The sequence below is a fragment of the Gymnogyps californianus genome, chromosome 3 (genome assembly GCF_018139145.2).
Source record: "Gymnogyps californianus isolate 813 chromosome 3, ASM1813914v2, whole genome shotgun sequence".
Classification (NCBI taxonomy): Eukaryota; Metazoa; Chordata; class Aves; order Accipitriformes; family Cathartidae; genus Gymnogyps; species Gymnogyps californianus.
The window spans coordinates 61,291,395-61,318,862 of record NC_059473.1 but is presented as its reverse complement, the minus strand read 5'-3'; the positions used below and the strand labels follow the sequence as shown (position 1 = coordinate 61,318,862).

The following is a 27,468-nucleotide window of genomic DNA, read 5'->3' as shown; positions in this document are numbered from 1 at the left end:
TTTTTCTGCTGAAAAGACCTCCTTTCTGTCCTGTATCTGAGTAAGCAATTTGGGTTCGAGAGTCTTTAATTCTTTTAACGGTGTTCATTTTATTTTCTGTGAGGCTTTGTCACTTCTTCAGGGTTCTCTAAGGGGGAGAGCAGGTGGCTCTTTTTTTGTTTGTTTCACAGCAAAATCTTACTGTAAATCTTCTAAATTAATATATAAATTTTTCAAGTTAACTTATGGCTTCTAAGCTAATGGTTGTCAGGGTGGTCTGTGAGCCCTTCTAAAAGGCTTTACACAGTTAATTAAGAAATGCAAGCCTGTTGTTAGTAGTCTTAAATTTCTGTCACAGTTAATCACCACACTTGGAAAAATTCTAGGACTAGCAGATCGCCAGGAACGTATGTTTATGTTGTTTGGTTTTTTTCTTTTTATTGAGATGTGAGGAGGTCATTTGGGGGGTTTACTTGGCAATAGCTTGTCTTTAAAAAGAGTTAAATAAAAAATAGAGGTAGAACTGGTAGTTTAATTTGTAAGGCAATCTTAAGTTTAGAAGGATGAACTCATGAAATTCAGGCTTCAGAAAGCTCTGAAAAAACTGTCAGCTCAGTGTCACATGAGTAATTTTAATTTTTATGTGTTACGCAGGAATACTGTGCTAATATGGAAAAGTGCCACCAGAGAAGTGAGATGGCCACATATTAGAACACTGAATGTTCTCAATAGTAGTTGCTCTTTTTTACTGGAAAAACACAGGACAAATCAATTTGTGTGGCAGGAAGCACCAGCTAGGTCAAGTTGCATTGGGTTTTTTTGTTTTTTTCTTTATTTCTTAGGGGTTTTTTATCAGATGTAACACCCTGTCTGGCTATACAATAAAAATACTAGCGTTTAGTGTAGGTAACAAAATGCAAGTCTATTTTTATTTTAAACCAGAAGTGTTTTGGTGGCTGATCTCTATTTTTCTTAATGTCTTTTCCATTCTGAAACTTAATGTAAGTCTTAGTGTACAGGAAAAAAAAAAACCAAACTGTGTTGAATAATTAACATTTTCTGTAAAGTCTTTTGCATTCTCTGTCCTAAGTAGCCTGAAAATTTGCATATCTTATTTTTTCATTTGAGTACTTTAGCACATCTGATTCATTACTGACTATAGTGAAGACTATGTTCTAGAGATATCTTTCTCATTACATTATTACATAAAGTAAAAAGCAGTGACCCCTCTTTCTCAAGACAGGTCTTGCTTGGATCCTTTGTTCTTTTAAATACACAAAGGAGAAGAATTAATTTTCACCAGTGTTCCACTGATGACACTTATTTCCCCCGTGGTGGATGAGTTTCTCTGGATTGCCTAAAATGCAGAATTCCTGTTTCATAGGATTTTTTAAAATTTATTTTAATTCTGACTTTGAAGCAAAAATAAGGTTTATGAACCATTAATTTTGAACATTGTGGGTTTGGAACAATTATGTGGAATCCCAAAGTATTAATTATTAATGTTGCTACTGTCAAAAAAATGTACTTTATATACTACTAGCATGCTATGAATAATAAAAGCTTTCCTTAAAAGGTAGGTTTTTTTAAAGTGTAAGTCTGAGGATACAAAAAATTTTCAGGATACTTTTCAGATAATGTTTTGAAAGCAACACAGATTTTATGTGGAGTTAAAGCAACATTTCTCATTAGATGCTTCACTGAAAAAAGTGAACATCTCTCTATTGAGTCTTTGAAATGTGTTTCAGAGGAGCTCTATACATTTGCTATAACGTATTGTGTGGAAGGAATAGTGTGAAGAAAGCTTGGTGTGTGCTGGAACTTGTGGTGTTCTCTGTGCTGGTGCTCCTCCGCCAGCCTCATCTGCAGATGTGTGCCTGGCACCGCGCATGTCATGGGACCAGGAGGGTGGTGTGGCACAGCAGCCAGCCGAGGGGACCCTGCGGTGAAAGGTCTTGTGATGGGACAGTGCTACGTGTTCCATCGCAAGGCTGCTTGCACAGCCACTGTGTGAGGGGGAACATCTGAATTTTGGTCATATGATGGCTGTAACTGTCAGTTCGAAGGAAAGAATCAGGTGTTTATAGCTTTGGAATGTTGCTGGAAGTGGTTCATCCCTAGAAAAAAGCTTTGGTCCTAATATTAATGTTTCCACGGCACAGCAGTTTTCAGTATGGACATATGTTTGCTAGGTTTTGATTTATGTGCGTTTTAGTTCAATTCCACTTGTATATTTGTGATAATAAGAGCTGCGACACAAACTAATTTGAATATCGGAAGCAAGCGAACTCTGGTAAGACGTGTTTGCAACCTAAAATATTACTTTCTATAGCTTAGCAATAAAATTGTCAGGAGGAACTGCTTACTGCTCATGTTAATATTTTTGTGTCTCATCAGCATCCACTGGTGCTATAGGTGTGCTCTCAAAGCTAGGAATTTGAATGGCAGTTACACATTTTATTTGCATACACCATTTTAAATTTTTTTTCTCTTATGTTTTTTGGGTGTAGTTCATTTGAAGCATTAAACTAGCATAAACCAGCACTGCCACCTAAAGAAGATACTGTAGTCCTTCTCTGGCCTCTCGTTCCCAACCCTAACATGCTTCAGAAGAAAACATTGATGTAATTGTATGATGAAGACCAACAGTAAGCTATTTTTCAGCCAGGCCAATTCACTACTGCTTAAACAGCTGTGCTCCCACACAGACAAAGACAAGGAACAAGACACAGTGGCTTGGGGTGAAGACAGGACTCTTGCTTTTTTGATATTGCTGGCATATGTTGATTTAAAGAAACTGTAATTTGATGAACATTAATCTCTGTTTTACACAGTATGGATAGCTACAGCAGGGATGATTTGTATTTTTCAACTGCCACATAATTTTCCACATGAAAAATAAAACGTTGAAGAACAACATTGATGCTCTTGTGCACCATGACACATCACAGATGCTTTTTGTTGTGGTACTTGCTAGGAACACTGCAAAAATTTAAAAAATATTTTATTTCTGGTAGTCCTCTGTTTTCCTTACAAAGCCTTCATGCCTAACTCCATTTTTAGGTATTCAGATTCAAAGCAGCATATGATCAGTAGCTTTATATGTTGACTGTAAACAGTTACTTTTTTTAGCCCTAGCCACTGTTAGTAGATGGACATAAGTGATTGAAGCAATAAAAATATATTTGCTTCCTGACAGTATGCGCTGTCGGTTTACTTGGTTGCAAAATTTGTTCTACTTAGAACATAGACTGTACAGAAATAAAGAAACCAAGTTTATTTTTTTAAATTGTACAGGACATGATCTCACAAAATAATTCTCCTTTTGAAGAGATTAGAGACTTTATGGCTAATATAAGTGTTCAGCCCTGTGGTAATCTACCACCTTCTTTTAAAATGCTTACCTCCTCATATGATACTTTTTCTCACATTTCATATTATTTTGTTAATCATTGTCATTAAGTATGTAGCTATTTCAGGTTCAGTAAAGATCAGCTGATTGAATAGGTATAAGGGAATACCAGTAAAGGATGCTACATTGATTGCCTAGCAAAAGGAAAATAAGTGATTGGTGGGCAATAAAATAACTTTCTTATATTAAAAACTTACATGAGTCTGACTGTTTGACTACTTTGAGATGTTACTCTGCAAACACAAGGAGGCAAACACTTTGATAAAAAAATCTCTGGCCTGTGTAATAACTAAAGAAATTATATCCCTGTACCATAGGCAGTTTGACTCAGAAGTTATTTTTTGACAAATTGCAAGGTTTGAGAGGTAGTTCTGTCTTCTGAAAACTTCTGTTTTAGTGTTTAAAGCAAGATTTTCCTCAATAACTGTTTTTTCAGCCTTTCAGTAGTGTTGTTAAGCTCTTTCCAAAGATGATTGGTAGTTTATTTTATGCTTCTGTACTTACTGGCCATTGATGTTCTAATTCAAAAGTATTGAGAGAATGCCAGTGAGTAGCCAGAAAAGCATTGATGTTTCGTGATATATAACATCCTAACACACAACAGTGTTTGGATATCCAGTGAATGCAACATGAAAATTTATGATTCTTATACCTTCCAAAAAGCAGGGCTGTGATGGTTTGTGCTTTACAGTCTGCTAAACATCAGAAAACATTCATGTGAGATCAGTAGGCTTGATCTGCTTAAAAAAGGTGTGAAGAAAATCTACAATTCTCAAATTCTTGAGATAGAAAAGCACCAGAGAAATCCTTTCGAACGATCTTACTATTGTGTTGACATTTCTGTTTTTGTGGGATCAAGCAGGAGAGAAAACCAAGAGACAATTTTTTTCCACAACTAGTTGACAACCTCTTGAATCAAGTCATTCAGCTTTTAACAGAAATACCCATCTGTTAAATGTGACTGGCTTTTTACTTTCAAGTTTAGTCAGACACCCATGAAACAAGCTTCTCACTGCATACCGATGATAAGACTTTTTTTTAATTAAAAAAAGAGACAAAAAATAAAATTCATGGCCCGACTCAGAACTTGGGAAATATAATTACTGTGTAATTTTACAACTGAAATACTGTTAATTTTTTACTGATCCTTCCTCAAGCAGAGGACTAATAACAGACAAATATTTTAATAGAGCTTTTAATTTACTCAACTTTTTGTTGTATCTTGATGCATTTCGAATGACTAATTTAGAAGATGCATGTAATTCAGAAGTATTAATGGAAATAAAAGTAACTTTTATTTGCTGTGCTCTTAAAACTCTGGTTTGTCTGTGGAGACAGAAAAACAGTGAGAAGTGATTGGAATAAAAAAGATAAATACATAAACCCCACAGTACTCAAGGCAAACTGTGGGTGGAAACAAAAATTAAAGATGATGTTAACTATTGTGTAGTATTTTTGGCACTTGCTTTGATTATGTAGGTAATATTTAAAAATAATTGCTCTGACAGAGATAGGAATGAGAACATAAAATAGAACAAATGTACTTCAGAGATTGAAACTTTATTTCTGAGGTATGCATATTTGTATAAAACTCCTGAAGTTCAGTTGTACGGTGTAAATATACTAACGTGCATTTTTCCACCATATAATTCAGTTTTTTGGTGGATCTTTATTCAACTTGAACCTCTGGAAGTAGAATTAAGAACTGTCTTTTCCTGCCTGAGGTTTGCTGCTGCTTCTGAAGAAGGGATGCATCGATATCAGCATTCTAATTTGCAGAATCACAGAATCATTGAGGTTGAAGGGAACTTTGTACATCACCTAGTCCAATCCCCTGCTCAAAGCATGATCAGTAGTGCAGGCTGGTCAGAACTGTGTCCAGGCAGGTTTTGAATATCTCCAATGATGGCGATACTAGATTGCTTGTTTTGTCATCTAACCTTAATAATTACTGCTCTTGTTCATAATTGCAAATTTTGATTCACCTATTTAGTTTGTTTACAAGTTGCTAGTCTTCAAATAACAGTGAATTCTAATGCAATTTACTATAACTTTCAGTGATTTTAAGTAAGAGACATTTTACTTGAGATAGTTTTGACTTGACAGAGTTTGTCTAGCATGTACCATAACCTTGAAATATACTGTTATCAATCCATTTTCCTCTGTAGGATTTAGAATACTATAAAAGAATATGAGGGGAAGAGGGGGTCATGATACTATCCATTTTGTTTTGAGTTTCTTAATTAAATTTGTGTGTAGTCTTCCTTCCCCCCACTTTTGCCTCAGAATTTTTTTTTTCTTGCACTTCTCCTTAAACTAATTTTACTTAAATATTTAAAAGTAATTTGTTTTCTTTGGAGTGCTTCAGATTTTGAATTGATGCTGCCAGCCTAATAGTTACCTTGTCTTTTGCCATTTTCCTTCAGCATCATATAATGAAGAGGAGTTATAAGGCCCTTCGAAGTTTGTCAATGCTATTAAATCTATTTTTAAAAGTCTTTGAATTCAGACAACTTGGACTTCACCATGCAGATATACCATATGTTTATGATCTGCATGCAGAAATTACGTCAATGAAGTATGATACGTTAATGTTCATGAAAGCAAGAATAATTCATTTTTGTTTTTCTTTGCAAATGCATTCGTTATGAAAATATGTTTGCAGTAGTTTGAGTACAATCCAATTTAATGTTTTTGTGTCCCTTGCTTCCCACATAGTATTCTAGCTGTTGTCTTCTTCTACCAAGCGGTTAACAAATATTTTTCTGTCAGTGATTTGACAAAGGGAAGAGGAAGGTGTAGAATATGAATGAGTAATAACTTACAGCCTGAAAAAGCTGTCATCTCTTAATCAGAATCAAAATACGGCTAAAGTTTATGGCAATGTTTTTTGTTACTATTTCATGTCCATTTGTTACTATCAAATGTCAAAAATATTCCAGTTCTTAATAATTTTTTTCTATACTAGAAAATTAAATATGTGTGGGGAAAAAGAACTGTAATCTTTTGATCCTGTTAGACCAGGAAAAAGAAAGATGGATAGTAGGACAGAATTTAGAAGATAGAATCAACCTATTGTGCATGCTTGCTGGCTGGAACTTTTGTTCTCCAGTATTTTTACTTGGCACAGAGTTAGTTTAAAATGGGAGTGAGGGGAGTTTCAGTTGTTATCCAAACATAAATCTGGAATAATTTACTGTGTATTAGGAATGAATGCTTGGCACGTACTAAAGACAAAATACTCGCTCTGAAATTGTGCTGTGTATTAGCAAAGGAAAAATAACGTGGTATTACATGACATAAATAAAAGCAGAGAAGGTTCTGTAAAGCTCACTGTATAATTCCATCCAGCACACCCACACTTAGTATTTGCTGAACAAAGATTAAGGGCAGCAAATCAAGACATAAATTTTGTAGTTGTCTTGGCAAAACATTTTTCTGAGAATGATTACTTGCCAAGTCTTTATGAATTTGAAGATAAATGTCCTGTCTGCAAACTGAGAGCAAACCCTCTTGTAGTTAATAATTGGCAAAACAGTTCTGTCTTTGTGCATAAAAGATTACAAGTGACTTTAGCTCTACTTATAATATTAATTAATATTTAGACATTAGCTTTATGTAGCCTCCTTTACCTCTTTAGTGCTTTACTTTATGCATATACTACTGTTGTTGGCCACACAAAAATCTTTTTTGCTACTTGATTTGGATAAAGGGGGCAAAAAAATATAGGTTGTATTTGTTATGAAGCCAAGTGCATAAAACAGGCTTGAAAAGAACCAATAATTGCGTTCATTTATTTGTTTCCAGGTATTCCAGATCTTCATCACAGTGAAGAGAGATGAGAATTACAGGTCACTTATTTCCAAGATTGTCTACATTCTTCAGATACTTCATTTAGGCTTTAAAGACTTGAAAGCTTTTGCAGCTACAATGTATGGTTTTAGTTGTCTTTTTATATCAGAATTTTCAGCAGCTTGGCTTTTCACAGAGGAAATTTTTTATCAAAAGTTACCAAGCAAATGGCTCCTGTAAGTCTAGTTGTTCAGTTTTACAGTATATTACTGTGGGACACGCACTTTAAACATTTTTCAACGTATAGAAAAGTTCTGAAGAGAAAACTCTGAAATAATTTTGATCTAAAATGGCATCCCAAGTGCGGTATTTTTAAAAGGTGAAATAGTGCAATTGTAATACAGAACACTAAGAGGATTTCTTTCTGTGGTGTCCGTACCATTCAGGAGATTAACTTCTAGTTATTAGAAGTTGAACCACTTGCATTAAAGCAAAATTTTTGTGACTTAGCAAGCATAGTAATAATACATTCTGCTGCTTGTGCAATATTATAGAAACTAGAACAGCTGTATTTAAAGGAATGTAAATAATTACTCTGTTTTCTTTCAGATACGGGGGGGGAACTGAACTCATGTTACATTTGGCTTTCTTGGCAGAGATGTTGGAGGCGGTAAACTTTTGGCCTCTTGCTTATGAGTTCTTTGCTACTGAGGTTACCTGTCAACATAAACATGGAGGACAGTTCTTTGACCATTAATTGCCAGTTTAAAATTTCACTGATGATATTAATACAGGAAAATTATGTTTTTCTCATTGCTCCTGAAAATTCAGTAATGAAGTGAGTTTGCCCATTTGCTGCAAGTTAGACAGGAAAAGGACATAATAGATTTCCTTTACTAGATCAAAGCATATCTTTCAGTTACTATCACATATCCTTACCATAAGTAATATTTGTGTGATAAACTACACACAAAAGTAAAAGATATGTAAGAGACTTCTGACACCTTAATTGGCAAAGGTAGTAGTATCAAAAACAACACAAACAAACATGGTCTTACAGATAGCCTTCATGTAGAATACTTGGGACATTTCAAAAGTAGAGCAGAGAGAAGGATGACAAAAGATGCAGACATGGAAAAACTTGTGTTTGGAAATAAATGAAGATTCTTTGCCTTAGGAATAAGATGTAATAATAATACACAAAAATGCAAAGAGTAGAACTAGTAGACACTTTTTTCTGTTGTCTGTAATAAGGTAAGGGATTACTGCTTTCAGATTCACTCACGTTGTTCTTCATACAGATAACTTCAAAAGCAAAATTTCAAAACATTAAAAGAATATTATTTTTATTTCAGTAGTGTCTGAAAAAATTATTTCCTGTTCTTCCTATTCTGTTTGTGTCAGAGAAATCCCTAGTTCTTTCAGTTTTTCAACTATTTGACTTGCTGTCTGCTTGATAAGTTTAATGATTGTTGATAGAGATTTTCAACCCCCAAGCCCCACTTTTGACTAGAGCAGCACTGAGTAAAGCAGTAAGTGTGCCTAAACATACTTAACATTTTGTTTGTCACTGGTGAGTTTCAAACTGTGGAGAGTATACTTTCCTTCTGTATCTTCAGTTCATCAGTCGAAACTGATGTTCCAGGAGATTTTGACTGGTAGGGTACAGTTTGCATTTTCTCACCTGCAGGTTGCCTCGTACTTCGTTACAATCAGGTGGTTTTATCAGTGGTATTTGCATCAAGACTCCGTTTCAGTACTGAATGCTACTAGCAGTGATGCTCTGTCAATAGTAGTTTTCACAAACGTCATACTCTTTCTTGATCACCACTTACTTGAGAAAGAAGGAATAGCTTTTGCCCTTACCTCAATGATTGCCTCATCAGAGGCCTATCTCTGGGCTGGTTTTGTTATGCAGTACTCCTTTCGAACATATTACTGTAGGTGAAGAAGTGAGTATGCAAAAATTCTGAACTTTGAAAGTTCTTAAAGATTGCAGTAGACTCTCTTGTTAGGGTAGCTTAAGTGTGCTTTGACCTTTTGCTAGTTAATAAGATCTTGCAGGAGATCTCCTTTCCAATTTATATAGACGTTGATACAAATCAGGGTTTGATGGCTAGATGTGGTAACTGTCTCATATAGTCAATTGTGTGGTACAGAGATGTAATTACTGTGACAGGTGGAACACATTTAATCTTAGCTCAGGTGACATTAATTGTCTGTAGGATGTCTCTGTTCTTAATATCTGTAGAGCTGCTGCTGGTAGAGCACCTTCATGTTTTCTTGACAGCCTATGTACACTTTGGATAATAGTCCTTAGATCTTGAATGACCTGAGGACTCTTGGGCACCTTGGTCCCAGAGTCTTTTGTTAGCAGGAAATTGGTGTTGGTATGGAACATTGCTTGATGTCACCCACAGTGTAAATCTATATATAGACAAGAAAAACATGTTTTTTATCTGTAACTATTGTTCTTTGACCTGTGTTCTCTGTGTGTTCAAGACTCACTCTTCTGCATTTGTTCATTGGAGTGCCTGAAGGAGTCTTTGAGTTTTCTCAGTCTCTGAAATCCTGAGAGGGGAAAGGGTTGGCTTTTTAGGGCTGCCTGCAAAACATACAGATGTCACAGTCCTGTAAATACACCCCTTGGGATATTATTGAGGAAAAAAATTATCTTGCTTTTACTATTTAAATGGATGTATTTGCAATGAATATGAAAAAAAGCCACATATAGGTAACAGAAGAGTAACAGTTATAAATAAGCAGATGTTTTAATGATTAAACTGATCCTCAAGATTAAAGACATTTGCAAGATTTCCATTTATATGGAACAGAGTTCTTTTTATGTAAATGAATTATGGAAGAGATATAAAGATGCATACTTCAGCAAGTAAGGTAAATCTATATCTAGTAATGACCAAGGGTATTCTGAATTTATGTCGTCCTAACTCATATCAGTCTAAAATTAATTTTACTTTCCTTTGAAAATATGTGATATTTGCATCTGTCAAAAAGAAATAACTGATCTAGATGGCCCATAGGTCTAGCATCCATTATGTTAATTCCTAAGTTTTAAATTATTAAATCATACCATGAAATGTGTTCAGGGAAGCTTACAATCAAGTATGTACTTAAAAATCAGTTTAATTGAAGACTGTAAGCATTAACTCCTCATCATGTGATTATGGTATTTTAATCGGCAGTAAACTTAAATTAATTTGAGTGCCTTAGATACAAGGCTCTGTATCTTTCTGTGTTTGGATTTCTTTGAAATGTAATTTCAATTTTACATGTGCTGGTTTCATAATTTTTAATATTAACATGTCAGCATCCTGAAGATAAATAAGGTCAGCTTAAGCTAATTACTGGTATGTACTCTTAATATTAGCGTTGTCACTTGATGAAACCTACATAGCATAGAACCTACATAGCAATTATTGTTAAAAATGAATTGTTAAAATTTGTTTGTCATGGTCAATTGTTGTAGTTGTTCATAGCCTTTATTCATTCCTGAAGTTTTGCTCAGAGTAGACTTCTACTTGATTGTTCTTTACTAAAAACTTGAATATGAAGGTGCTAGGTTGTTTTATGAATTGTAAATGCAGAAGTAGAGAGGCATTGGAGGGCACAAGTATTTTATTTATTATTTTGGGGGGGTCTTTAAATGGTTGGGCAACCCAACAGCTTTAACATTCAAAAATTTGTCAGCTTTGCAGTCCCAAATAAGGAATGTACACTTTGTCTGGTTTGATAATCAATTGTGTATGAAACGTGAAATGCTACTTTTAAAATCCAGAAAAATGAGTTAAATTATGATGCTTACCAGCAGAACCTAGGTAAGTTTTGTAGAGAGAGATCCAATTTTCCAGACTAACTGATAATAGATGGAAAAGGCAGACAAGCTTTTGAGCTTTCTTCTGCAGCAAACATCAGGATAAGTGCAGTTTGAAAACAACTGTTATATTCGTGTTTACTGAGATAATTTGAAGGGAAAAGGCTATCTCTAGTGTATGAGGAGATGCTTGGAAGGAGAGAGATGGTAAAGCTGTGAAGCAAGTAAGGATCACTTGCAGAATGCTGTGTCCTGCAGGAAGAAGGACATTGGGGTATGCCATAATAACTAGCTCGTGATAGTATTTGGTAGAGTTACAGCTTCTAGTTCTTAAGCTCTGCCTTTGAAAGTGTTTTGTAGGACTCCTTTGAGGGTCAGGAGTGAGAGTTAGTGGAATGGGGCTTTTTTGTGAAAAATGTTCTGCATTTGGTTACTGAATGTTTCTGTCCATTTTCCCTTCTCTGTGTGTGTTAATCCTAATAAATAATAGTTGTTTGATTTTACCCACAATTTCCTGAAGCATATAAAGTTCTGCCATGTGCATATCTAAAATTCATAGATTTTTGGTAGTAAAAAGATAATTTTTAATCAGAAGACATTAATTATTCATTTTCAAGATCATATGAAAAGCTGGTAACTTTACTTGCGGGGAAGTCTGTCTTGTCTGATTTAAAGATCAGGTTTGTGTCTTGTGATGCTATGTAGGCATATACATGGAGATAATACATGCTTAATTCCATTTGTTAAAGTGGACTTTAAAGCTAACTGGTTCCTGCTACATGAAGTTCCATTTTTGAAATATATGCATACACTTTACATATATGTAAGGCATATGAAAATTATTCATGTATAATTAGGGATAAAAATTGACTTGAAGTTCCTATTTGAGAGAGTTGCAAACAAGGGTTGTGATTATTTACGAAAGCACTTAGTATTGCATAATAGTGATACAAGCATCAATCTGAAATCAGCAGGAATACTCATTGAGAAAAATAAAGCATAAATCGTAGAAAAATATCTCCTAGTATCTCTGCAAGACTGAACATAGCTAGATTTCACTGTCATTGCTTGCTAGTACTGCAGTAGTACATTGTTAAAACACAAGATGAGTTTGTCTTTCAGATGTGTTGGGGGGGGCATTGCTTTGTTTGCTTATGAGTTTTGCTTTAGACAATCACTTCTGGTTTTTTGGTGTGTTTTGTCTCCTTTAAAGGTCGTTTGTATGCAATGCAAACGGGGATGAAGATTGATAGTAAAACCCCAGAATGCCGTAAATTTTTATCCAAACTTATGGATCAATTGGAAGCTGTAAGTAGAATTTATTGCTCTCCTCTAAAATGATTCATGACGTTACTTTAATTTTTATTTAAGCTTCTGCAAATACTGTCTTTTCTCTGTCATCAGTCACTGATGCAACTATTCGGTATGCAGGCATACTGTATGAATTTAAATTGTATGTAATAAATTGGCAGAAGGATTGAAAGGAGATAAAGCTATATGTGTATATGTATGTTTATATGTATGCATGCACAAACATAACTGAAATTTTATACAGCAGACATTTGGCATAAGATTTTGTTTCGACAACATGAATTACGATACTTTACTCATACATATTCTCGTGAGAAATCATAATTCATTACGAAATAAATACAGGAGTTCTAGAATGCATTTTTTTATTGATTTGTCTTTGATTCCTTGAAGTCTATGAGAGTTCTTTTCACTGCTGTAGGACTGCCTAGCCTAGTCCTTGGGTGCTTTTGAAATTTTTGCCCTAAACTGTTGTACCCCAGGAGTTTTTAAAACATTCTCTAAAAGATAAAGATACTTTTGATCGTATCCTCTGTTAGAGATTGGGGATCTTATACTATGAATTTTTGTAAGTACAGTCTTATCTGTGTGGGTAAGAGATAGCTACGCCACACTCTTTTGAGTTGACCTGATAGTATTAAAAAGCAAACAACCTTAAATAGAACAGAGTTGAACAAAGAAATGTAAAGTCATTGTACAGATGGTCAGTTTAAGTTCCAGGAGCTGTTTATGTTCATATACTGTAGTTTTCAATAGTTTCGAAGGAAGTAGTGTGTGTATTTTAAGGTTTAAGTGCTCATTTGGAAGCAGAAAGTAACGTTGAAAAATGAAGCAGCAGTTCTTTTTGTGTTCAGTATTAATGATTCCATCCAAAATCTAGCCATAGCAATGCCTGAAGAGTTTGTGTGAAACTAGTGCAACAACGTTCAATTCTTCAGAAAAAAAAAGAAACATGAACCAGTTGTCTTTTTTTCATACCTTGTGCTTCTTGCTATGTTTTATCTCTGACTTTTAGCAATGGAAAATCCAGTGTAGAGTGACTTCTTGGTGTGTTATTTCATCAAATTTTGACATCTTTAATGGGTCTGGGTTTCATGTTCAAAAGGGGAGAGAGGTGGCAGGAGAGATGAGATTAAAAGTCCGAAAGATTTTGCTCTTTGTTTCCTAAGGATTGTTAGAATTCGTTTGATCCCTTGTGCTACTGCAGTAACTAATCTGTCTGCAGTGTTCAGTTACCCCTTTTGTTTCAAATTTGGAAAGCCTAGAAAAGGAGCAAAAAACCACAGTTTCATCTTTCAGTTGCTGGTAAGATTGGGTGACAACTGATGCTCAGGTATTGAAGTTCTTTCTACGTAGCCAAGTGGTGAAAGGATGGAGAGAACACTTCTAGGCAGATCTAATACAGCATTTTTGGGGCTAGGAAGCTTGGGTATATTGAGAAGTTGGACCTCTGCAGTAATTTAATAGCAGCCGTTTTCAGTCTGCCCTTAACCAGCAGGGGGCACAAAGGGGTGCTGCAGGTCTGTGCTAAATGTTTCTCACAGCTTTCTGTGTGTTACCACAATTGATTATTTTAGAGGTTAGGACAGAAGCCTACAAACAATCTTGAACTTTATAGTAGCAAAGAATAAAACAGTGTAGATATATCTGGAAATTACCTGATGTGTTCTTTGCAAGAAACTTCATAATATTCCAAATATGTGAATTAATTAAATACAGTGATTTTGTATCCAAAATGCATGTTTCTGTCAGTAATATTTTTACATATGATTGTGTTGTTTTGCTTTTCCAATAGGTAACTGTTTCATGTAAATGTCTTTGGTAAAATTAAACCAAATATGCTTGATTTCAGGTTCAAATTATGAATCATCATTTAAAACATCAGTACTGCTGTACTGAAACACAGATTGTGTGAAGGGTAATTTCAAAAGTAAACTACTTGGTTAACTTTTAGTATTTTTAGAAGCATATGTAACTGAGTGTCATTTGTGCATTTGAAATCATCTCCATTGAACATCAGATCAAGTATAGTAATAAGTTATTTTCTGAGTGTAAGGTGTATATATAGGCTGGTGAAATATATAAACAAATAATTTTTTTCCTCAATTAGCTTCAGTGTTTCATTTCAGTTACATATCTTGCAACTTACAAATCGTGGTACACTCACAAGAAAAACTATTACACTTTGTAAAACAAATACTTTTTGAAAACTATGTAGAGTATAAGTTTGACAGAAGTCTTCAAATTTAAAGTTCTATTTGGAAAGTTTATATTTCACTACTGAAATCAAGTAAAGTTTCTGGCAACATTCTATGCATTAAAAAGTTGGCAGCAATCTAAAAAATATGTAAATGCATCCTGCATGAATAAATTTTCTTTACACGCACAGTGAAAAATAACTGCCATTCAGAGATTGTTTTTAAATCTTTTGGCAAAATAAAGGCTGCAGGTTAGTATCATGCAGTGTTCCTGTTTTTGTTCTGTAAGGATAACCTGAGATTTCCTTCTGTGCGAACAGTAAGCCTATTCAGAAGCTGTAAATCCACCTGTTGTAACTGTTAGAGGGTTATTTGCTTTACTGATTTTTATTAGGAAACCTGAGGATTCTTGTACTCCAACGTCTTTGAAAAGAGGTCTTTGAATTGCAGTACACTGCTTACACTGAAAATTCCAGTAAATCCATAGGTCACTAGACCGGTCAAGGTAGGGCTCAGACGCTTTGAAAGATGTAATGAACTGCAGTGAAATAACCTTACAAGAGAGAAGATACATGATCAGTCTGACCTACAGTACCTTTATAAGGCATGCATTACTTTATTAGTTGAACTGTGTTGAATCCTGACACAGGCTTCAGAGTGCTTGGTCTTTCGGATAGTAAGGGGAAAAATATCTTCCTTCACAATGTTGTAGTTGTGTTTATTTGTAATGGTTTTTTTGTTTGGTTTGGGTTTTTTTAAACTATTTTGTGATTGAAGATGGTATTCAGAGCTACTTATTCATAATATTTCTCCCTCCAAAAGAATGTGCTTTCTCTTTTTAGCATGCTGCTTTTAGCATTTGTTATGTTAGAAGCTGAAGATTTGTAAAATAATTAAAGTATATGTTGTTTCTTTTTTAAATTGTACTTGGCTTTGTCTAAATCAGCAGCTTCTTGTGTTTGAACTAGATTGCAGAATTGCTAGGGTCTAATAAGGTAATGTATTTTTTTCAACTTTTTTCAGATGAAAAAGCAATTTGGTGATAATGAAGCAATTACTCAGGAAATTGTTGGTTCTGCTCATGTGGAGAATTATGCTTTGAAAATGTTTTTGTATGCAGACAATGAAGACAGAGCTGGGCAATTTCATAAGTAGGTGAAAATCTTTGGTTTTGTTATCTGAATTAAGATACTGGTCAGGAAATTTGAATATCCAAACTCTTTAATTTGCCTGGAAACAGGAATTGGGCTTTAATGCATTAATTTCTCTTTCAGAAAACTTGATTTGTTACTACTTGTATGTCTCTAACTTCACACATTAACTGGTATCCTCCTTCTTGCGTTCTTTAAGAGGTTGCTCACCTACTGGCAAGCCTTCTAAAACCCCAGGCTAATACTGAGCTTGACATCAAGCGTGTTATAGTTTCTACTGTCCAGTGGTATTAAAATAGTTGTGGTGATACATTATGTGGTTTGATTTACAGCAATTACTACAGCATGTTGATGGCTTTTTCTAAGATAATATAGGATGTCCTATGTCCTATATTGAACATTCCAAACTAGAAACTAAGTGCAGAACACATGACCAGCTTTAAAAAATACTGAAAACTTTCTGCATAGTAGTCAGGAGACTGGTCAATATATTGCTAAATTTAAACATTGTGAAGTACGTTCTGTAACATCAGATTAAAAGAAAAAAAAAAGTGATGATTGGCCTGAAATAAGCCAGTATGATCTAAAATGCCAACTTCTAAAATGTGATCCTGAGAGACTGACATTACCAAGTTAGTGAAATGTTTTATTTTTTACAGAAACATGATAAAGTCCTTTTATACTGCAAGTCTCCTGATAGATGTTCTAACGGTATTTGGGGAGCTCTCTGAAGAGGTAAGTGTTAGGGATATCAGTATATTATCTGATCGCTTTTTCTAGCACAGGTGCAAATTACTGTTTTAGTTCTGTAAAGTTGTTTTTATACTTTGTGAATATAAACTTCAAAGAACATAGGTTCTAATTGTGTAGTCAAATACATGTTAGTAACTCATAAGGAGTTGTGCAAAGTATTTCAAATAAATTATATGTGAAATATTAGGCAACTGTTATCTGTTAGAAGAAGCTTCATGACGTAAGTATCAGTTAGAAATTCGAAGTCTGATTATTACTGTAGGACATTGAGCATTACATTGCATTACATTGAGCAAGTAGGAATGATTATAGGGAAAAATGATGCAAGGTTCCTGGCTTTTTCCGCCTTCACTGTTTTCACCCTGCAAGGAAGAACTTTAGTGCTAGTAATTGCAGTGGAATTGTCTAGTTTTAGTTAGAGTAGATATTTTTGGTTTTGCAACAAACCCCACTTTTAAAAGGTGGTATGTTAACTTGGAAGAATGTGAATTTACTTCATAAAAAAATGGCTTGCTATCTGGCCATTAGGACATGAATGTTTTAATTCAAAAAATTATCTACTAGAGTAACTAACAGAGTGCTCTTTATGGCATGTAATCTTCTAATCAAACAAGTATTCCAGAATTGGCTGAACAAGATCATGATTACATTTATTAAGGCACACCAGAATAATGTCTTGGTCTATTTTAAAACAAACTTTTCTGTTAGGTGCATGGTCAGCTACTCTGTTATTCATGCCCCACAAAAGAATTAATCTCCAATACAGAGGAGCAGGTACTCTTAATAAGGTATTCCTTGTTCTGAAAATCAAAAGTGAGGTTTCCTTGCTAAATTAACTGAATGAGAAGCTCAGTTTGAAAATGTAATAGTATAGTTGATAACTTCTGGCAAAGAAGAAAAAAAATAGAGAAAGCTGCTACTGATTCATGAAGACAAGTTTCAAATCTTGTTAAAGGAAGGTTGAAATACCTGGAAAAATAAATAAGAAACACCAATGACGCTAAACAATTTGAGACAAAATCAGCACGTGCTGATCACGTAAGTGCTGATTATGTCTCAGGACACCTAAATCCACACAGGTAATCTACAAATTTTTTTTTCTCACATGCTTGAGTGTTATAGGCTTCCACGCTTACACTAGTAAAAGTGCCTTAGAAACGAAAAGTTCTGCTGCTTTGCAGGCCCATAACAAGCCTGTGGTTGTGTTGGTCCCAAACTATTCTATGCCCTGCTTGGAATTCACAGACTTGACATCCTGTATGTAGATCTCTGATCCGGTAAGTATGCCTAACATGCAGACATACTTGCCCAGTTTAAAATGCAGTTGCCATGGCTGCTTTCATTTGTAAATATTGGAAGGAAGGTAAAAGAATGGTTTTGATAGTGGTGCACTTCTTGTATACTATGACGTATGGGAATGTAAGTGTAGATATTAAAGATAGGTCTTGCCCAAGAAGAGCACTTGGCCAAGTGTTGTTGCAAGATTCTACATCTTCCATAGCCGGAGACTATACCAATATACAATTTTCATCTCTCAAGAGGCACAAGTAAGATTGCTCTTTCGTGTGTTGTCTTAAAACTGGCTGCTATGGGCCCTGACATCCTTTACGATATCAAATAATAACAGTTACTAGAGCCAGAGTGTGAATGCACATTGAAGACAATCGTCTTAGACTGTAGGAATCCAGTGCACAGGACAGTGCACTGATTTGGTGACTCCTAAGAGGTCCTGAAGCAATCCTTGTAGATGGAAAAAATTGTTACAAATGTGGAATGCTAGCAGTGGTATGTTTACTACTGAATGTGGGATTTTTGTTGTTGTTGTTGATGCTGAAAGGACAGAAGCACTTTGTAATTGGAAAGAAGCAGAATTATCTCATTTTTAATCAGTGAAGATGATGTTAAAAGAGAGTGTACAAGAAATACAGTAAAAAGTTTGCACTTCTGGCTAGCATCATTACATTTCAACAGTTTCCTTATCCAGTGTCACATGAAGGAATGATGGGGCAAGTATGACATGTGACTGTCTTAGACTTTTGCAGAAGCTTTTGTTAGCCTGAAGTAAGCTCAGCCTGACACCTGGTTATGTAGTATGACATCTGTATTCAGACCACCTCTGTGTCTTTCAGTATGTAATTGCCTTCATATGTATGGAATATCAACTATTAAAAGGCTTTTAAATCAACAGCAGAAGGCATAGAAAGCAGATACTTGACACCTAAAATCAGAAAATGGGTATTGTAAATAATATGTATATTTTTAATTGGCAAGTGGTTGATTATTGGGTAGTATGAATGGATTGTGTCACAGGAAACAGCGGATGTTCTGTAACTCAATATTAGAAGTAGGTAAAAGGATTTGCTGGAAGACATGTTTTACAAGACACAGCTTACGTCAGATCAGTAAGAAGCTGTGTGATAGTAGTGTTGTTTTCATTTACCTCAGTAGTAACGTTCGTACAGTAGGGCAGCCTTCCAAAAAGGGACAGCAGTGTATGTTAAAAACAAACTAAAAGCAACAAAATTTAGGTTCTCAGTTCTGGAATGATAAGCTTTGCAGCTGGGATGCATAATGACACACATCAAACACTTTTTTCCCTTCTCCTCTCTCCGTCCAGCGTTTTGGTGGGGGTTTTTTTAGCCCATTCTTACATATGCTTTCCCGGAGGCACCACCAGCCTGGCTGAGGGGCTCAGCTGTGTCCTGTCATGGGTGTTCTGGAGCTGGCCGTGTCTGGCACTGGGCAGACCTGGCCTCTCCTCACAGACACCACCCCTGCTGCCCCCTGTTGCCACCACCTGGGCACGGGCAGCCAATACAACAGCATCTTCACACTTTATTAAGAAATAATTGCAGTATTAGAACAGAGGGGAGATGTACAGGCTGTTAAATCTTGCGTAATGTTCTTTTCTAAAAGTACCATACTCTGGATGTGTATTTCTGCATTTTGTGGCTTCTAGTGTATTTGTGAATGATAAAAGAATTTCATCTGTAACACTACTTGGCCAGGAATGATTATTAAAAGAAAGTGTTTAACAGAAAGCCATGTTTTCCAGTTGTACTTCTCCTTTCTGAGGTATAGTGAATGCATTTTAATAAATCTGTCATCAGGATAGGCTTTTTTCTGGAGAACATTTTATTTGTGAAAATGAAGACCGTATCTTTCTCCTGGGCTGCATGAGCATCCTGGTGGATAGCAATGTATCAAATAGGAGCAAGGGAGTTTGCTGGAGCTATCAATTACAGTGTCACTCTCTACTCTGTTGTAGATGACAGTGCAATAGACTTTGTGAAGTACAATTTTGAATTTCATTTTATTAATTCTCAAAAACTTTGGATGTAATTTCAGTCAGGACTTTTAAAGAGAGATTATTCTGTCTACCTGAGTTTCCAAACCACTTTACCTGTAATTGTTACTGTGGAAATTTGAGTTCACCAGTACCTTGCAGGTGATGTTGATGTGAAACACGCTATCAACCTGCATTGTTCACTTGGCCAAATTATTCCACTCATCCTTTGTATTCGGTTTGTGTGGCAAGGTTTTGGTAGCGGGGGGGCTACAGGGGTGGCTTCTGTGAGAAGCTGCTAGAAGCTTCCCCTGTGTCCAATAGAGTCAATGCCAGCTGGCTCCAAGATGGACTTGCTGCTGGCCAAGGCCGAGCCAATCAGCGATGGTGGTAGCGCCTCTGTGATAATGTATTTAAGAAGGGGGAAAAGTTGCTGCACAACGGCAACTGTAGCCAGAGAAGAGAGGAGTGAGAACATGTAAGAGAAACAACTCCGCAGACACCAAGGTCAGTGAAGGAGGAGGGGGAGGAGGTGCTCCGGGCGCCAGAGCAGAGATTCCCCTGCAGCCCGTGGTGAAGACCATGGTGAGGCAGGCTGTCCCCCTGCAGCCCATGGAGGTCCACGGTGGAGCAGATATCCACCTGCAGCCCATGGATGACCCCACGCCGGAGCAGGCGGATGCCCGAAGGAGGCTGTGACCCCGTGGGAAGCCCGCGCTGGAGCAGGCTCCTGGCAGGACCTGTGGACCCATGGCCCCGTGGAGAGAGGAGCCCATGCTGAAGCAGGTTTGCTGGCAGGACTTGTGACTCTGTGGGGGACCCACGCTGGAGCAGTCTGCTCCTGAAGGACTGCACCTCGTGGATGGGACCCATGCTGGAGCAGTTCATGAAGAACTGCAGCCCGTGGGAAGGACTCATGTTGGAGAAGTTCATGAAGGATTGTCTCCCGTGGGAGGGACCCCAAGCTGGAGCAGGGGAAGAGTGTGAGTCCTCCTCCCCGTGAGGAGGAAGGAGCAGCAGAAATAACATGTGGTGACCTGACCCAAACCCCCATTCCCCTTTCCCCTGTGCTGCTTGTGGGAAGGAGGTAGAGAACCTGGGAGTAAAGTTAAGCCCGGGAAGAAGGGAGGGCTGGGGGGAAGGTGTTTTTAAGATTTGGTTTTATTTCTCATTATCCTACTCTGATTTGACTGGTAATAAATTAAACTAATTTCCCCAAGTCAAGTCTGTTTTGCCTGTGATGGTAATTGGTGAGTGATCTCTCCTGTCCTTTTCTCGACCCATGAGCCTTTTGTTATATTTTCTCTCCCCTGTCCAGCTTAGGAAGGGAGTGATAGAGTGGCTTTGGTGGGCACCTGGCATCCAGCCAGGGTCAATCCACCACATCCTTCCACATTTCTCATCTCTGTTTATATTCAGCCTTGTTCCTTGAAGTATATTACCTCATAACTGTCAGAACTGGTTATTTCTCTTACAACTTTTGACAATGTAGTTGATTTGCATAATCAGTTTATCAGTTGAGGACTCTTTCTGGATTAAAAAAACCACTATTGTAACAGTCCCAGGAGATATAAAATGGCCAATCTTCATTTCATGTTTTGACATATTAAAGTTATACCTAAGAACAGTAAAGTATATTTTAAAAAATTAAGTGGAAAATCTCAAAGTAGTTGAGATTCTGACATTTATTTCAGACATTCATGTTTTGTGAAAAGAATAATTTACGAAAACTCAGGTGAAATGCTTTTCCTCAATTCCTTTTTCCCAGAAACTGAAAATAGTGAAAAGTCATATTGATTTTCTTTAAATACTGTAAGTTACTACCACATTTTTTCAATTTCAAACTGTTACCGTGGAAATGGAATCAGAAAGGCAAGCAGCAGATTCGCTTCTCACGGCTATTGCTTCATACTGACACCATTTCAGAAGATGAGAATTGGCAAAAAATTATATTGACTGTCAATATAGTAATTAATTTTTTTGAGAAGTATTAGTATTTTTTCTAATAAATGAACTATTAAACTTGTCATTAGCAGTTTATTTAAAGTTGTTATTATCATAACCCCTTGCTCTGCAGGTAGTTTATGTATTGCTAAAGTCCTTCTGATTTTTAGCTATGTTGTGAAGATATTAAATCAAAATATTGTATGTCGTAGAATATCTCACACACTATATTAATCTGCAACTACAGCACCCTCTCTGTATTCATGCTTTTATACATTTTTAAAATTTAAAATAATGTAATTAGAAAAGATTTTATATTATTGATCAGCAGGATTAGCATTTTAAGTTTCAGATATTTAAATCTAAACTAAATAATCATCTAAGTTTATGGAGACAGGAAATTTTCTTTATTATTTCACATCAGTAATTACTACACAGTGTTCTGTCTTTCACACTAGATGGTCCTGGTATAATTTATTTTCTTTTCCTGACAAGCTGCACTAATTGAAGATCTCCACATTTTCCTTTCATGCTGAGATCCTGTTAGAGGTGTTCTTTTTATAATTTTTTTACTTCAGCAATTAAGTTCACATGTGTTGTTTATCTTTAAAGGGGTGTCAAATGATAGCAGAGAAACCACTTTAGTTTTATAATCTCAGGGTTGAAAACCTGCTTATATTTCTGTTGTGAATGCATTAATTCGCAGAAGTGAGTGGGTAAAATGGCTGGCTTTTTCCTTTCCCCAGAATGCCCAGCACAGGAAGTACGCCAGGTGGAAGGCAGCATACATTCATAACTGCTTGAAGAATGGAGAGACTCCTCAGCCTGGGCCTATTGGAATGGAAGGAGAGAGCTTCGGTATGTGTTTCCCTTTTCTTTTTAAAAGAGCAGAGGGCTGGGCCAAGACCGAAATGGTAGTATGCACAGTTCTTCAGGGAGCACAGCTTCCCTGAGTAATGTTCCATTCACGATGGCACACCTTCTGCCTTTTTTTTTTTTTCCCCCTACTTCTCCTACTGTTGTTTTAATTGGACCTTTCTATTTGCTTGACTTATTAAATAAAATATTTTTTTTTCTTTCCTCTGTAGTGGAGATTATTATTTTGAATACAGCTACTCTCTAAGAAGGCATTGTCACCTTTGGGCCAGAACCATGCATTTCTTTAACGCTACCCACAGTCCTTCTTTTAGATCTTTTCTGTAAAGTTCTGATCTGTTTGCCAGTTTGTCCTCTCTCAGAGGTTAAATAGGAGTCAAAAATGGATTGATCGTAAATGAATTCAACTTCAAAGCAAACACCTGGCTGTTGGACAACCCCTTCCTCCCTGTATAATAATGTGGCTTTCAAAATAGGTTTATGGCCTACTCTTTTTAGATTGGATTTCCTGCCGCTTTCTCACTCATCCCCCTTTTCCTCGTGTTTTTGGTTACTCCCTGTATTCTTCTGGCTACCTGACTTTCCTCTACAGGATTCCTTGAAGTTACCTCCTTAACTGTTAGGTAAAAGGTGGTGATTTCCAAGGACACTCACTTACCAAAATGAATGTTTATCAGAACAGGTTGTTTTAAACCTCCCAAATTGTAACTTTTACTGTCTTCTATTTAATGTACTCAGACCTGTCTAAACCCTGCTGCTAATTTAAAAGTCCTGGCTCTTCAGTAAGAAACGTTAAGGGCGTCCAAACCTTTCTCATTTAGAGCTTTTTAAAACAGACACCACCACTGTGAGCAACACAAGCTAGCCTCGCCATGAAGTAACAGAACACATACTAAGCAGACTCTCTTACAAGAGCACATAGATCACATCCTAACCTATTCTGAGAAAGACAGCTCCATTCTCTTATTTCGTTATGGGTATTTTTACTAAAAATTAAACAATCAAACCAGAGCTGCCATATTATTTCTAAACTTTATAAATGTTACCCTATTTCTAAAGTATAGATCCACAGACTTCACAGATAGGTGTGAGTTTTTGCGAAGTCAAATGAAATCATGTACAAAACTTTTTTTGTTAAACTGCTGAAACAGATAATAGTATTACTGTTCTGTGTATAAACTGATCATGTTTTTCAGTTATTGATAAAAGCAGAATATATGCAAAAATTATTCATTTCTGAAATATATCAAAATAGATACTGTATGTAATTGTTAAATTAACTTTCAGAATATTTTCACCCATTTACTTTTCCATTGTTTGCAGTTTTTCTATGCTTAATGCTTTATGCATGTTTAATTCTTTTTTCATTTCACCAGTTGCTTTTGATAGTGATCAGTTTCATTAATAAGGGGTCTCTTCATTTTCCTCCCTTGTCAGTGCAGAAGCTTGAAATACAAATTTTAAATGTGAATCTCTTATGGAAATAGCATGCCTTTGGAATGGATATTTTCGTTATGCAAATTAAAACAGACTAATTCTGCACAATGACAATAACCTCTGTATAATTCTTCACATACCTAATGAAACAACTAAGAACATTAAATGATTTGAAATTTTCTTCTGAGCTAGTATACGAGACTTTGTGGCTTGAATAAATGTCACTTAAGTTGATGTTCATTTATCTCTTAACTTAAGCTTGAATTTAGTAATACAAATTTTTCTAATAAAAAGGATCAATAAACAAATCTACAATGCAAAAGAGATAAAGTAACTTGTAGATTGTGGCTTGTATCTAACTTGTAGAGCCACCTTGTAGAGGTGGCTACATAAAGTTTTATGAACATATGTATTAATACATATGATCCATATATTTACACTTGCGTGCACACACACACACATATATATATACACAAAAGTGTTTGTTTGTTTCCATTCATTTATGTTTGGGGTCTATACCTGGGTCTTCAGTGGATTTTGAAGTCTGAACCTGTAATTTCAAATACGTTATGAATAGGCTTGTAATTTTCTGCACATTGGTTTTATTTTAAACATGTCAAAACATTAGAAAACTGATTTCTCTTCTGGTTCTTAATCTTTTCACCATGCATTCTCATATTTTGAAGCTTCTTTCCTGTTTATTTGTGAAGAAACAGGGGGATGGACATGACCTACTACTTATAGAAAGATTAAACTGGTGGTCCTTCCAGTAAGGTATAGCATCCCATTCCACTTGCAGCCACTAGCTGATTCTTTAGCAGAAGACAAATGTGCAGCAGGAGATAAAAAGTTACAAAGTAGCATGAATAAAAACTGTCTAGATTACCACCTTTGTCAGACAGTGAGCAAAGTATAAGGAAGTACAAGATAGGCAGTCTTACTCCTTCCAAGCCCACCTTTGTTAGAAAGTAGTATATTGCTTGAAGTATGAGAGTTTTCTATTGTCTTCCAAATGTGAACTGGAGAACATGGCATGTAAGGTGAAGTTAAGTGGGTCTAAGGAGAGTTCTTGTTGCTGTCTTAAACTATACCTAATGGGAGAGTGTAGAGAAGATCTAAGCCAGACTCTTCTTGGACGTGCATAGTGATAGGACAACAGGCAATGGACACTGGTTGCAATGAGCAAAATGTGAATTAATTATTAGGAAAATAATTTCCATCATGAATGTGGTCAGATATTGAAAAGAGAGTCCAGGAGAGGTTATGGAATCTCCATCCTTGGAAATATTCAAAACTGGACTGGACACAGTCCTGGGCAACTGGCTCTAGCTGATCCTACTTGAATGGGGGGTTGGACTAGATAATCTCAAGAGGTCCCTGCCAACCTCAGCCATTCTGTGCCCGGAGCAGCATGATCTGTGTTAGCACTGCTATGAGTGAGGAATTGGATCAGGTAACCTGCAAGGGATCCTTCAGCCTTTTTATGATTCTTGAGAAAATCGTTCAGTTGCATATGGAAAAGAGAATCAATGGGTTGAAAGGGGAGAAGGTCAAATAAGAGTGCTTCTGAGGTTCAGATTTAGCCAAAAAAGTCTGAAAAGTGGCTCTCCACAGTGTAATCTCTTCTCATTTATATGTCCTGGCCACCATTACATTTAAAAAAAAAAAAATTAAAAATTATAAAATACATTGTCACCATTTTTTTAATGAGAATGTGTACCAAACTTCTATCCCTGTTTAGCCTTTATTTTGTTAAAAGTAAACAAAAGTGTCTAAAAGCCTGGGTGCCAATTATAATTTCTTTGCAGTTTCCTGGATAAAATACTGTTTGGGTATTAATACTCTAGAAACACTGCAACATAAGTAAATTCAAATATTTGTGAACAAATAATGATTATGATACAATTTGATTTCCAAGCTACTGTTTTATTCTTGTTATTATGCTTTCCTTACCTAAAGATGCCCTACAGACTTAAACACTGGAATGGCTGTCTTATCCACTGAAATATGCTCCAATCTAGGCACAGCTATATTTGAAGTGAAACATTGGCAAACTAATTTCTTCTTCAACGTACAATCTTTTTCAAGGCAGTTTTCTTAACTGCTGGTGCAGCTGTAGCGAGAGAGACTTACGATGCGACTCCAGCTGCAAACATCGCCACATCTTTGTGAGTCAAATTAGACCAGTTTGATAATTTAATGGAGAAGACAACATGTGGGAAAAAATCTTTTGTTGTAGTGAACGTAATGAATAGCCCAATTAAATATTTCTAGCTTTAAATGAGTGCTCTTTAATGGTCTGGCTCATAGTGTGGTAATGTTTACAAAGCTCACCTGATTATGTGAAATGAATTATGAATTCTAAACAATTGCAAAAATAGAATTTCTGAGCAAAGATTACAGAGCTTTTGCTAAAAATCTGTGTATGCAGCTTGTGTAGAAACGATAATTGTTCCTCAGCAGCAATAGGCTCTTTCTTCATTTTATTAATGTGGAGGCAAAGGTAACTGACTTGCTCAAGGCTGCAAAAGAAACTGTTGTAGGAGGGGAAGTAGAATTCAGACTTTACTCAAATCCTTACTATTCATTGCACGTCATTACAAGCAGTAGTGTGAATTGGTGAAGACTGTTGCTTTCATTACCAAGTTATGTCTACATGCAACTTAAAAGGGATGCAAATGCTGAGTGAGCCAAAATTTTTAACATCCTTATTGATAGGGAGCCTGCAATATCTATAATTTGGCAATATCTTTTTATTTGTGGAATTGTATTTAATGTAGTAAGAGAATTTCTCCCACTTTTTTATTTTCCAAGCAATGAAATGAAAAATACTTTTTGACATTTATTTTTGGAAATTAACTCCATAGTGTAGGTGTCCATAATGCTTTACACAACCAAGACAAAAATTGTATGCAAATTAATTTTTATTAGAAGAATCAGTAAAAAATGGTGTCAATTCTTGCTTTGTGCATCATAAGAAGAAAAGCAGCATTGTTTGAATGTATGACTGGACCTTCCCCATTCCTTTCTGCTTGCTCATTTTCTTCCTCCCCTTGCAAGTGGAAAAAGTCTGTTTAAACAGAGTGAAACTAGGTCTCTGTAGCTTGACAAATTACCATTTTTTTCCAAAGTGTTATTTTCTTTGTGATTCTTGAAAACCATACTGTAACTCTTGGAGATGTTTTTACAGTAACATAGGCATGCTTTATGCAGTTCTGCTGTTGGATTTATGGATGCTTTTGTCAGGATGCCACCATGGAAACCTTAAAATGACATGCTTGATTTATTAATGCAGTTGGAATACGAGTCCTAGAGTACACATAAAGGTCACTTAGCAGTAGCCCTAAGTCATCCAACAAGATTTTATACTAGTGGAAAAAAATTAAAAATGTAATTTCAAATATGAAGAAGTTCCTAAATGGTCATGGTATGTAAAATACATTAAATGTCACCACTTTCGTTGCAATATATAGTATGTATTCTGCATTTATATAACA

At 35.9% G+C, this 27,468-nt stretch overlaps 1 protein-coding gene across 4 annotated transcripts in view; it reads left to right on the top strand.

Annotated features, from left to right (window-relative positions):
* The window catches only part of VTA1 (vesicle trafficking 1), a 44,486-nt gene that overhangs the window by 585 nt on the left and 16,433 nt on the right, over nucleotides 1-27,468 (top strand). For 2 of the 4 annotated variants that reach the window (XM_050893658.1, XM_050893656.1), the window contains exons 2-5: nucleotides 12,229-12,323; nucleotides 15,548-15,675; nucleotides 16,335-16,410; nucleotides 22,405-22,516. In XM_050893658.1, coding sequence (XP_050749615.1) covers nucleotides 12,229-12,323; nucleotides 15,548-15,675; nucleotides 16,335-16,410; nucleotides 22,405-22,516 — 411 coding nt within the window. Of the gene's footprint in view, nucleotides 1-7,230; nucleotides 7,243-7,280; nucleotides 7,420-12,228; nucleotides 12,324-15,547; nucleotides 15,676-16,334; nucleotides 16,411-22,404; nucleotides 22,517-27,468 lie in introns of those variants that run through there. The other 2 variants (XM_050893659.1, XM_050893657.1) reach the window with 2 other exon arrangements.